This window comes from Antennarius striatus, chromosome 2, assembly GCF_040054535.1.
Source record: "Antennarius striatus isolate MH-2024 chromosome 2, ASM4005453v1, whole genome shotgun sequence".
NCBI lineage: Eukaryota > Metazoa > Chordata > Actinopteri > Lophiiformes > Antennariidae > Antennarius > Antennarius striatus.
Window position 1 is genome coordinate 5,864,964 of NC_090777.1, and position 13,267 is coordinate 5,878,230.

Sequence of the window (13,267 nt, forward strand, 5' to 3'; positions counted from 1 at the left end):
CTCCAGATCTACAAAAACAAAATGCAGCTCCCTCTGCCCTTCTCTGTACTTCTCTATCAACATCCTCAAAGCAAATACTGCATCTGTAGTACTCTTTTTTGGCATGAAACCATACTGCTGCTCACAAATGCTCACTTCTACCTTTAGTCTAGCTTCCACTACTCTTTCCCATAACTTCATTGTATGGTTCATTAGCTTTATTCCTCTGTAGTTGCCAAATTTCTGTATATCTCCCTTGTTCTTAAAAATGGGCACCAGTACACTTCTCCTCCATTCCTCAGGCATCTTCTCACTATGAGAGCTGTTGAACAACCCAGTCAGAAACTCTACTGCCACCTCTCCTGGACACTTCCATACCTCCACAGGTATATCATCAAGACAGAGTGCCTTTCCACTGTTCATCCTCTTCAATGGCCTCCTCACTTCTTCCTGACTAATCTTTGCTACTTTCTGGTCTACAACAGCCGCCTTTCTAGTCTTTGTTCTGTCTCATTTTCCTCGTTCATCAACTCTTCAAAGAACTCTTTCAATCTTCCCATCACACTACTGGCACTTGTCAATAGACTTCCATCTCTATCCTTAATCACCCTAACCTGCTGCACGTCCTTCCCATCTCTGTCTCGTTGTCTTGCCAACCTGTATAGATCAGTCTCTCCCTCCTTACTGTCCAACCTAGCATACAAGTCATCATAAGCCCCTTGTTTGGCTTTTGCTACGTCTACTTTTACCTTAGTCTGTATTTCTCTATAGTCCTGTCTTCTCTCCTCAGTCCTCTCAGTGTCCCACTTCTTCTTAGCTAGCCTCTTTCTCTGTACACTCGTGTACCTCCTCATTCCACCACCAAGTCTCCTTATCTACTTTCCTTCCAGATGACACACCAAGTACTCTCCTACCTGTCTCCCTGATCACATTAGCTGTAGCTGTCCAGTCATCTGGAAGCACCTCCTGACCACCCAGAACCTGTCTTAACTCCTTCCTAAAAGTCAAGAAACACTCTTCCTTTTTCAGCTTCCACCATTTCGTCCTCTGCTCTGCCTTTGCTCTCTTCATCTTCCTCACCACCAGTCATCCTACACACCACCATCCTATGCTGTTTGTGTACACTCTCACCTACCACTACTTTGCAGTCACTCATCTCTTTCAGATTACTCCATCTACACAAGAGTCTTCCTTCTCCTACAGCTCAATATTAAGATACATGTAGGAAGCATACAATAAGCGCAACCAGGTAGCATACATTAATGTAGACAACACAGGCAGCATGCATTAATCTATATGCTACCTCCACTCTTATGGGTCATCTCCAATTTTATAGGTCATCCTATGTCCCTGCCTCTTCTGGAGGCAGGGACATCCTCTTCTGGAAGAAGAGGCAGGTGCTGCCTTTCCACCTGGTTTCCTTTCCACATGGTTTCCTTGACACACAGTATGTCTACCATCCTCCTCTGCATAATGTCAACCAACTCTCTACCGTTTCTTGTCATAGTTCCAACATTCAACGTCCCTATTCTCAGTCCTATACTCTTGGCGTTCCTCTTCTCTCTCTTCCTACGAACACACATTGCTTCTCTCTTTCTTCGGCACCCTGTAGGCACCCTGTAGGTGAACAGCACCGATGGCGGTCGTTGTTAACCCAGGCCTCGACTGATCCGGTATGGAAGTCATATATTCGACTCGTATATTGATTTAGCAAAAGTTTTACGTCGTATGCCCTCCCTGACACAACCCTCTGTATTTATCAGGGCATGGGACTGGTTCAATAAGACACTGGCTTGTGCCCTCTTGTGGCTACATTATAAATGTCAAGAAACTAGTGTCACTAAAATATTAATCATGATGTCAAAAAGACAGAAAACGTTTTCGTTGTACATCCTTTACATCCTCACTCAGGTCCTCCGTCATCATAAGTCTTAATCCCATGTTGTGGTTACCAATTAGTAGAAACAAGCACAGACTTTTAAAAAAGGGAACACAATGAAGATGGTGAGAGAAAAAGAAGTGCAAAAATATGTTAGGTTCTCAATACATCGGAAATAAGAGTTTATTTTAGGTCATTGAAAATCTCAATTCCACTTTGTACCATCTGCTCTATCCTTGATCAGCAACCTTTACTGGTAACTATTAATAGCTGTTTTATGGTGGCTGAGGTGGAATAAAGAGAGAGATCAGGAGGACTTCACAGCAACACCCCATAGCTGGACCAACCACCAGATGGGAAGCAGGTGGGCAGGCAGCTCATGAATAATAGGTTGTGAAAAAGCAACATACTTGGGCTGCAATGACTCATGGTTTCATTTATTATGTTGTTCATGTAAATACAAACATCATGGTTACATCTATGATATTAAAAACACTAAAAGGTTTGACAGCTGCTTGTGGGAGAACTTTTACGTTTTTTCTCTTCTCCAATTGAACCTCTAAAGTATGTTTCTGTAATTCACTCATTATTTTCGTACCATTCTGTTACATATAATGACACCTTCTGTGTGTTATCACAATAAAAACCAGTTGTAATCACTAGGAATCAAAGAAAAGAGGGATAGACGGGAGAAGAATTCAAAAGAGTAGGTTTGTGGAGAGAAAGTCAGGAGATTTTAGAGAGACCCTCACCAAGGGAAAGCCTCAGGACCTCAGTCCCACCTTTGACATTTTGTCTTTTCCCCTGTTTAAACATATCTCTGTCGTACCACTATGCTGTCGTTCAACAACTGTTTCCTCTCTTCTAGAATCCATCTATCGTCGTGGAGCCAGAAGATGGAGGAAACTCTATCAAGTCAAGGGACACCTATTCCAGGCCAAGCACTTTAACAGGGTGTGTGGCTGACCAGTGCTTCAATATTCAGCTAATTGGAAATGTCTTAAAAAGCAGCTGTAATGAAAAGAGAAATGGTCCAATCAGTTTTAACTAGGGGTCCATGTGCCTGTTTTTTCTGAAGTGTTCACCATCTTAAATTTTGAGCCGAATGAATCACCTCATTGTCATCTTGTAATAAATCTGTACCATAAGTAAATAAGACATCTCTGGATGTAAAAACCTGGTCCTTCAGTATTTACAGGTAGTCAACTGACCTTATTTGTTGCTGAACCCAGACGTCACCCTAAACTTCAACCCAGACCTGAATAACTGAAATAACCCTTAACACTACCCGCACAGGCTGGTGTGGCAGGCTCCCTGTTCACTTCAGAACAGGGAAGAGTCCTACTCATCGGACCACATGACCAGTTGCATTGCTACACTGTCCAGTCTTGATGCTCCCCATCAAACTGAAGCCTTCTCTGAGTGCTGTCACTGATAAGTGATAAATTGTTAGTATGACGGTACTCCACTTTCAATATTATACATTGCCATTAGTTCTGCTGTTGATTGTTTACAATTTGCCTAAACCAAATAATTAAAGTTGTCCAATGGAAGGCTGTCACATTTAGTTGGATAAAACCAAGTGGTGATTTTTCTGTAGACAGACAGTGTGCTTCTATCTTGTGTTTTGTATTTCTGCCTTGAATCTCTTTTCCGTATCTCTACTTTCTGTTTTCTTCTCTATCTACTGTTTTCTATCACTATGTTCTATCGTCAGTCACTGACTCCTGTGTCATGTCAGCAGTGAATGAAGGAAGTCAGCACGTATTACAAGCATGACAAACACCACAGATTCATAGAACACTCCTTGGCAATATTGTATATGAATTTAACCAGTTTTTAATGTCAGATTTTTTAATATGCGTGTTGACTTCTTTCTAAGATGGCAAAGTGATCAAGTGATCGAGTTTCCTTGATGAGGCTCAGAATGGCTTATTGACATAACAATAGGGGCCATTCAAAGGTAGTCAGGAAGTCATGAATGCAATCATGACTGCCTGAGCAGCGTGGCTCTATCTAGTGGACAGATTGCGCAACTACAGCCGCTGCAGTTTATCAAGTAAATTTTATTTATTTTTTATTGTGTGCGCCTTTTAATCCTGTGCGCCTTGTATATGAAATAAATTATAAAACAAGCAAATTATTGAGGGTGCGCCTTATAGTCCAATGAGCCTTATAGTGCGGAAAATACCGTAATTACAATTGTATACTCTGGAAAAGGCACTTCTCACCTTCTTTGTGAGCAATTGTCAAATTGTTCAAGCAACTCCATCCAATCAGAAGCTACATATGTGTCTCCACTTCTCTCGTCCTGTCTCAGCATTATTCTCCATATACAGCTGAAGTATCACTGCTCAAAGAAACTGATCAGAACCCTAAAGGTCCTAAATTTAACATTGATTCAAACTTAATTTTTTATGGCCCAATCAAATTTGTGCTGGGCCACATATAAGGCCATTGATTATTCACTGTGAGATTGTAAAAGAGTGAAGTCTGTGTGACTTTGAGCTTTGCCAGTGGTACAGACACTTTTGGTATTGTTCTATAAAGTTCAGCCCTAGACCTACATAATGTGTCCCCCTCTGTCTGTGTCTAACAGAAAGCCTACTGTGGCCACTGTGGTGAAAGGATATGGGGGCTTGGCAGCCAGGGCTACAAGTGTATCAACTGCAAATTACTGGTCCATAAGCGCTGTCACCGACTCATCCCTCAGACCTGCCAAAGGCTTATGGTGTGTATTTCATTGTGTCCTGTGCAGCATAGTAATGATCTATCGTGTCCAATGCTGGTATATACTGTATCTTTAAGATAAATGCTTGAAGCATACATTAAGGTATATGCTGTCAGGACATTTAAATATGTAATGGTATTCAATATTAAGATATATGTTGGAAGCATATAATAAGTGCAATCAGGTAGCATACATTAAGGTAGACAACACAGGCAGCAGTCATTAATCTATATGCATTTAGTGTATATTAAGACACATATTTTTACACTGGAAGCATAATAATATTTTGAGATCAGTTATTGCAGCATGCATTATAATTTGATGTTGTCATATATTAAAGCACACACACACAGACACACACACACACACACACACACACACACACACACACACACACACACACACACACACACACACACACAGATGCATACAAGAGGCCTAGGGTATGCAAATGATGGTGAGAGGTAGAGTAGCGAGCAGCTCATTCGTGGGGCATACCAATGAGCAACTTATGAGCAACTGCCTTGCTCAAGAGCACCTCGGCAGTGCTTAGCAGTGCTAGTTAGAAATTTTCCCGACATGGGTCTTGAACCGGCCACTCTCCGGTCCCTAGCCCTAGTCTTAGTGGTCTGAGCTTAAAAAAAGTTTGTTTATGTGGCTTTGAGTGACTTTAAGACTTGATAACATGGAAAAATCAAAACAACTGAATATTTATACAAGGCCAAAGTATTATCATTACAGTCAAGATCACCACCAAATTTATGGTTCTTTGGTCCTAACAAACGTATGGGCTCTTTCAGGAAACTCCGACTAGATTTTTGGGGGATACAACAGGGAGTACTTACTATGGTGTTTGGATTTCTGTCTTCAGGATCCAGTCATGCCATCACAGGAGCCCCCTTTAGATACCAAGAGTGACGTGGACCTTCCACCAGATGACACAGAGGACACAGATGGCAGTAAGACACATTTTTTAACACAGCAGTAAATAGTTTTGGTTGTAAGGATGTTGTCACAGATCATAAAAAGAACAGATAATAATCCCAAGAAATCACTGTTGTTGGTTTTCATAATTCAAGGAGGATCTCGAGTAATGTTGTGCCTCCTGTGTTTTCCACACCGAAGCTGTAATCCATCTGTTCTGAGAATGTGTGTACCTAAATAAACTCTGGCACGACATCTGGAATTTTATGTGTTCGTGATGTAACCTAATTTGTCAGCTTTGTAGCTTCTTCAGGTGTAGCAGGAGTTAGAGATGGTTGTTTATAGTGCTTCTTATTTATTACTCATTATTTATTACATTTAAACCAAAGGACATTCTCTAATGGGAGCCCGTATAAAATCTGAATAAAAATAACTAAAAATCTATGGCGTGATGTGGGGCAATACAGACGGCAATACATGTTTTGAGACCTCCTATGGTTTGACCCACTTTTGTGCAGTCTGGGATGGTTTCAGTAGATTCTTTGTTGTCTACCTCCCTCTACTGGACGAGAAACAAGCATGAGAAAGCAGTAAGTTCAATCCTCTCGATGATCCTGATTCCGAGACTCTCTCTGCTTCTTTGCAGTATCTTTTTTACCTCACAACTGTACAGTGGATAAAACAGAAGATGCAGATGCAGAGGTAAGAAAAGCTTTAGATCACTGCACAACTGACTTTTCATTTTAATTTTTGCCCCCTCTGAGATTGACAACTTGTTTGACATCATTTGTAAAGTACCACTGCCGCTTGTTACTTGAATATGAAGTATTTCGGCATCTATGATTTATTTTAAATGTATTCATCCAGTTGTTCTATTGGTGCCTCTCCAGGACATTAGTGAAGTGGTAGACGGCATTGATGGCATTAAACTGTCCCAGGGCCTGGTTCTGGGCCTGGCTGATTTCGATCTGATACGAGTGATAGGCCGTGGCAGCTACGCCAAGGTACTGCTGGTTCGGCTTAAGAAGGACGATCACGTGTATGCCATGAAGGTGGTGAAAAAGGAGCTCGTCCATGACGATGAAGTGAGTCATCATATCATATCGTATCATCTCCTCTCCTCTCCTCTCCTCTCCTCTCCTCTCCTCTCCTCTCCTCTCCTCTCCTCTCCTCTCCTCTCCTCTCCTCTCCTCTCCTCTCCTCTCCTCTCCTCTCCTCTCCTCTCCTCTCCTCTCTCCTCTCCTCTCTCCTCTCCTCTCTCTCTCTCTCTCTTTCTCTCTCTCTCTCTCTCTCTCTCTGTCTCTCTCTCTCTCACCTCATCCCCCATGTCATTTTCCATTATGTTTAACATGAAAGACGATAATTAGAAGCCTATTATCAGTTTTAGTTTTTAGATGTTTATTTCTTCACAGCTGACTGTTTACCATTTAATACTGAAAAACACATTTGGAATGAGCTGACATGACCGGACTGGTCAACATTCTGTGGTGCTGTGTGACGCCTATTTGAACGCACATGTCAACATCCAGAACCGGTGATATGAGCGGAACCGGTTCTGTTCATAATCTTTATGGACAGAATTTCTAGGCGCAGCCAGAATCCAGAGGGAGTCCAGTTTGGGGACCAAAGGATTTCATCTCTGCTTTTTGCAGAAGATGTTGTCCTGTTGGCCTCATCAAACCTGGACCTTCAGCATGCACTGGGATGGTTTGCAGCTGAGTGTGACGCGAGCGGGATGAGGATCAGCTCCTCTAAATCCGAGGCCATGGTTCTTGACCGGAAAAGGGTGGTGTGCCCTCTCCAGGTCGGTGGAGTCTTTGCCCCAAGTGGAGGCGTTTTAAGTATCTTGGGGTCTTGTTCATGAGTGAGAGAAGGATGGAACATGAGATTGACAGATGGATAGGTGCAGCTTCTGCATTGATGCAATCGCTGTATAGGTCCGTTGTGGTGAAGAAGGATCTGAGTCGCAAGACGAAGCTCTTGATTTACCGGTCAATCTACGTTCCTACTCTCACCTATGGTCATAAGCTTTGGGTCATGACCGAAAGGACAGGATCCCGAATGCAAGTGGATGAAATGAGTTTCCTCCATAGAGTGGCTGGGCACACCCTTAGAGAGGGTGAGGAGCTCAGTCACCAAAGAGGAGCTCGGAGTAGAGCCGCTGCTCCTCCGCCTCGAGCAGAGTCAGCTGAGGTGGCTCGGGCATCTGTTCTGGATGCCTCCTGGACGCCTCCCTGGGGAGGTGTTCCGGACATGTCCTACCAGGAAGAGACCTCGGGGAAGACCTAGTACACGCTGGAGAGACTATGTCTCACAGCTGGCCTGGGAACGCCTCGATAACCCCCTGGAGGAGCTGGAAGGTAAAGGTAAAGGTCTTTATTTTGTCATTATACAGATGTACAACGAAATTGGAAGGTCAGATGTAGAGTTGTTCCAGAGCCTCTGCACCCTGGGAACGCCGCCAACACAGGCCAACATGACCTAATCTTTAGAAGCATTTTTTTCCAGATAATGGGAGGAAACCGGAGAAGACCCATTCAGACACGGAGAGAACAAGCAAACTCTCCACAGAGAGGCCATGTTGGAAATGCTGGTGTTTGAACCCATGACCTTCTTGCTGTGAGGCAGCAGTGCTAACCACTGCGCCACCGTGCAGCCATGGACGGTGTCTAGGGTGTCTAGGGAGAGGGAAGTATGAACATCCCTCCTGAGACTGTTGCTCCCACGACCCGTACACAGATAAGCGGTTAAACAGGGATGGATGTATGGATGGATGTCAACATCCATTAATTTTTATGAAGAAGGGATGACTGCATTCGTCTCGTTTATGGCTGTTTCCTGGTGAGGAATAAATCAGGAAACCCTCACATTTATTCCCACTTGAGAACACGTGAGACCATCTGTAAAAATGTTCAAGCTGAAGCAACATGAATGTGATCCAAAACATAAAGAAATACACCAAGGACTGTATCCCATTGAAGTGCTGTGGGTTGACTTTAAACAGGCTATACAGACAAGAAACCCCTCAAACATCTCACCCGAAAGAATTCTGCGTTGAGGATGGAGAAAACTTTTCTCAGACCATAGTTGAAGACTGGAGAATTGCTACAAGAAGCATCTCACTGAAATTATTCCAGCCAATGTGGGTAGCACTAAGTGTTAATGAGTAGGGTGTTCTAATTTCTTCCTCAGAGTATGTTCTTTTGCTATCTTTTGTTTAATAACTAGGTTAATTTTATAGTGTACCAGCAGGAAAATCACTTTTAATTAAGCAATTAAGAGAAATTAAGAGATTTAACATTGAAGAACTGAATATTTATTGAGGTATCGTAATTATTTCACATGACTATATAAAAGATAGTTGCTTAGGTAGTTCACGATTGAGGAAATTATTTTAGAGATTTTTTTTTTTTTTACATTTATGTTTTTGACTTTTTTCATGTGTGTGGAAATTTGTCTCCAACCAGGTTTTCTAACTGAAAAGCAGCAGGGCTCTGGTTCTTGGCTCAGGAAACCAATACTGTTAGTCTATGTACTATAACACAACTGAGCAGGAATCGGTGAGGAACAGAAGGACACAGGGATTACATGTATTACAGTTCAAAAGAGAGAGCACCGAAAAAGAAAACTGAAATTAGATTAGATGAGATTGCAGAAAGGAGTGAGAGATGGTATGGAATTTTTGAAGAATTGAGGGGGAAAATTGGGACAAAGTGGCGTCGGCACAAATGAGAAGGAGTGTAGTAGAAAACTTGCAGGGCTGAGTCAGAGGGGGAGTTGAAGTCAGGTTGGTTAACATCTGTTTGCCTGTGATGGGTTTTTGGATGAGCTTGACATGGAAATCATTCCTTATAGAAAAAGTCTGCAGAAGGCTCAAAAAATAAGAAATATGGCTGCATAAGTGAGGTGCATAGGTGTGATTGTGCGCTATACTGCATATTTTAGCATTGATATGATTCCAAGTAAATACGGGCCAGTATTGTCGATAACGATAACAATACTTTTCATAAAATAAGATGGATGCATCATTGAAGTGATAAATCTCAATAACTTTGCATGACCTTAAGTGTTTTTTTGTGATGTTTCTTTTTTATTATTAAATAGTTAAAAAGTTTATAACTATGGTTACAATGACTGGTTACAGAGTGATCTGTAAATATTCCACATTGTAAAAATATCTTAAAACAAACAAATCAGTACAAAATAGTAATCAAATGAATTAATAAGACAAAATGACTTTAAAAAGAATAATATGGGAGAGAATTCAGGCCTGACTGATGTGCTCATCTTTTCTCGTCATGTCGTGTAATACAAGCCCACTAGATGGCATTTTTGTTTAACTTATAAGAGCAAGTCATGTAGTGCGGCTCATTATTACTGTTGCTTAGGCTGGTATTTGTACAGCCAATCCAAAACACTATAAGTAATATGACAGACTTCATCGCTGTACCTCCCTCACAAGCTCTGTTTTTAACACATACGCTCTTGTGTTACTTCTCAGAATTGATTCTTTACTAAAGATAAAATTTTACACTCACAAAAATGATTTTAAGAAATTGACTACTCATGTTTTCTTTGGACATCTCATTTTCATTTATTTATGCATGGTATTTGAATAATTAATGTGTAGTACTCTAAAGCCTGACAGTGTGTCAGGGATCTGCGGAAACATTGGGTGAAATCTCCAGTGAGGCATGTTGTACATCATTATAGATTCCTCTCATAAAAGGGATCAACCACACAGAATTTGGTATCATACGCACTACATGGGGTCTCTATTGTCATCGCATTAACAAGGCTGTTCTTAATAAGGGTGCTGAAGTGCAACATGGGGTACTGAGCGTTTAGCCCCACTCGACCAGAGCTCACATAAAACATTAAGATCAACTTGAATCAGCATAAAACCATCTTTGCCTCAGGCTAGGCTTTCTCACAACTTTCTCGAACTGCGCTGTGAACAAGTCAAACTTCAGCTGGTTGATAGTCATCAGACGCACCAGCTACGCCACAAGACAGGTCTGTCAGGAACGGTAGAAGAAGAAGGGTGCTTGATTAATCCCAAGTGGGGAAATTCTTTTCACACTGAAACACATGCACAATGTCACACACATACAGGCCTAATACACACACACACACACACACACACACACACACACACACACACACACACACACACACACACACACACACACACACACACACACCGTTGACTTCAGCTTTTTTTGCCTGGTCAGCAAGTAAGATCCAGTTTCAGGTGATTGCCTGTTTCTTTTAGTCTGTAGCATGAAGATATAGTCTCTCAAGGTGAAGACGTCTGAAACTATTATCCCGTAATATCCCAATTCCCTTGCAAGGTCAGAGATTCCATTCACAACACATATAAAGTGGTTCTTATAACCACCACTTTCGTTCTATACTGTGATCGCTTTATATTCTAGTTGATCTTTAGTCACATCTTCAAAATGGCAATAATAAAGGTGTGCAAATGCCTCACTAAATTTGGCCTCCTGTTTGTCCATAATGTAGCAGATTTCAAGTCAAAGAGGATTTTGGATCGGTAGTTTCATTTTGTAAAACAGGTTGATGGCATGAGTATTTGAAACACAGAAGCACATCCTGTAAAGCCATTGTCCAAACAAACATTATCTCATTATTTGCAGAATCCTTTTCATCGGATTACTTATGCCTCGCTTCATCTCACTGGGTGACATGTGCGTCGCATTACTGATATTCCATTACTTGAATGAAAACACAAACATCACAGTGATCATTTCACAGAATAAATATCGTATAGTCCTCTTCATGGAACAACTTTGTGAAAAATCGTATGTATCAGAGTTTTGTACCCCAACAACTTTCACTCCAGTAGTTAACACTGCTGTTGATGCCCCCATGTAGTTGGGAGATGATTCTTCTGGGTGAAGGAACGTCTTGTTTTTTTTTGGTTTCTGTGCTTCTGCATCAAATTAAATTGCATTGTGATTCCTCAGCAATGTTTCTTTGCTTTGTGTCAACCTTTGTGACTAGAATGGCAATGTGTTCATTGTCCAAATCGTCTTGTCCTCTTGAATAACTTGGTAGTTTTGACTTGAGACTCGCTGACAGAACTTCGAGTTTCAGGGAGGACCCATAGCCTTAGCATTGATTTCTATGCTACCTCGATCTTATCTGCTATTCTTTTGAGACATTTCTCTTTGGATTCATTTTGCTCCCATGTGCCCGGGCTAAGGCCTGGTCCGGACTTTATTATAATAAAATCTCATCACTTACCAATAGTAGACGAGCCCTGAATCATGGAAATAACTCAGGTAGCTAGGTAATTTTCTGTTATTCTTGAAGAACACAAGAAGAACTTGCTTGCTTTACTAAAAAAGCAATAAAATTGCCTAGGTCACATTGTCTTTTGACTTTGGCAAACAAAACCCCAACACTCTAAATCATAATCTTGACATAGGCCATTATATTGTACTACATGGATAGAATTGCATGATCTGTTCAACTAACGATGCAGGCAGTGTTGTCAGAGGTGGCCAGCATCATGAAGACATGATTTAGGGAAAAAAAAAAAGTGATTTTTCTCAAAAAAGGATTTCGGTCATTATTTAAGGAAGGTAATGATTTTAAAGTCTGACTTCCAAAAACCCATAGTTATTTGTCTACACTTTAAAAGGTGTTTCATGAGGCATGTATTTCATAAATGAACAAATAAAATTTCCCTAAATTATATTAAAACACATTAAACATTTTGCATTGGTATAGTGGAAACACATTCCGCTTGTAAAATTAAATGTAAATTACTGTGTATTACAATATGCATCCTCCATTTAATGAAAATTTTAAAATGTTATTATAATTCTAAAATCTTAAATTATTTATATAACACCTTTAATTTGACTGACTTCTCAAATGACTTTGCAACACAAGCCAACATTCACCCATCACAACCATGCATATCATAAAATCCCACCTGCTCATCAGGAGCCACATTGTTTACACACAGAAAACCTTTCAGTGGTTGGAGGACTGCACTCCACTCCGAACCTGAGCTACTTGACAAAACTCCTAACTAATGCTACTAATAATTTAAAACTGCACAATTATGTCCATATTTGCACCTTCTGTTTTCCATTAGTTGCGAGTCTGACGGCTGACTGAGCTGGCAAGCACATACAGACCAGTGTTATCCATTAAACCAGACATCAGAGGGCTAAAATTATTCCAGAAAATGCTATTAGTAATTCATTCATTCATCTTCTTAACCGCTTCATCCGCTGTCGCTGTTGCTACCAGGGGTACTGCAGGGAATACTCCGGGTGCGACGCCGGTGCACCACGGAGCCACAGACACACACAGACAAACACACGCACACGCTTGAGACCAACCACTTAACCTGAAGCGCCTGTTTCTTGATGGTAACTGCCTTGATAGAAATCACAAAACATTGTCATCATATTTTTCATTTATTTTAGTGAATTTTAAATAATAAATGACCGATCACATTAAAACGTGATTTTAATCAGTAGCTGAAGAAGTTGTGAAAAAGTTGAGACTCAAATGATAAAGAAGACATTCAGCAGCCACAGGGGATAATCTTGACAATACAACAGGTTCTCACAAGACTGAGACCCCTTGACCTGTATTACATCTGTTAAATACTGATTATGTGTGCACATTAACATAAGGACACTGGACACTTTTCGTAGTATGTCCACAGGATGCCAAACTTCCAACAGCCGTGATTTTTTCTTCAAATG

At 41.1% G+C, this 13,267-nt stretch overlaps 1 protein-coding gene across 2 annotated transcripts in view; it reads left to right on the forward strand.

Moving 5' to 3' along the window:
* prkcz (protein kinase C, zeta) overlaps window positions 1-13,267 on the forward strand; it is a 118,466-nt gene that overhangs the window by 68,537 nt on the left and 36,662 nt on the right. For both annotated transcript variants that reach the window (XR_011037224.1, XM_068326184.1), the window contains exons 5-9: window positions 2,727-2,812; window positions 4,458-4,589; window positions 5,461-5,548; window positions 6,160-6,215; window positions 6,404-6,598. Coding sequence is in view for 1 of the 2 variants with exons in the window: in XM_068326184.1 (XP_068182285.1) it covers window positions 2,727-2,812; window positions 4,458-4,589; window positions 5,461-5,548; window positions 6,160-6,215; window positions 6,404-6,598 (557 nt within the window). In the remaining variant the exon portion in view is untranslated. The remainder of the gene's footprint in view (window positions 1-2,726; window positions 2,813-4,457; window positions 4,590-5,460; window positions 5,549-6,159; window positions 6,216-6,403; window positions 6,599-13,267) is intronic.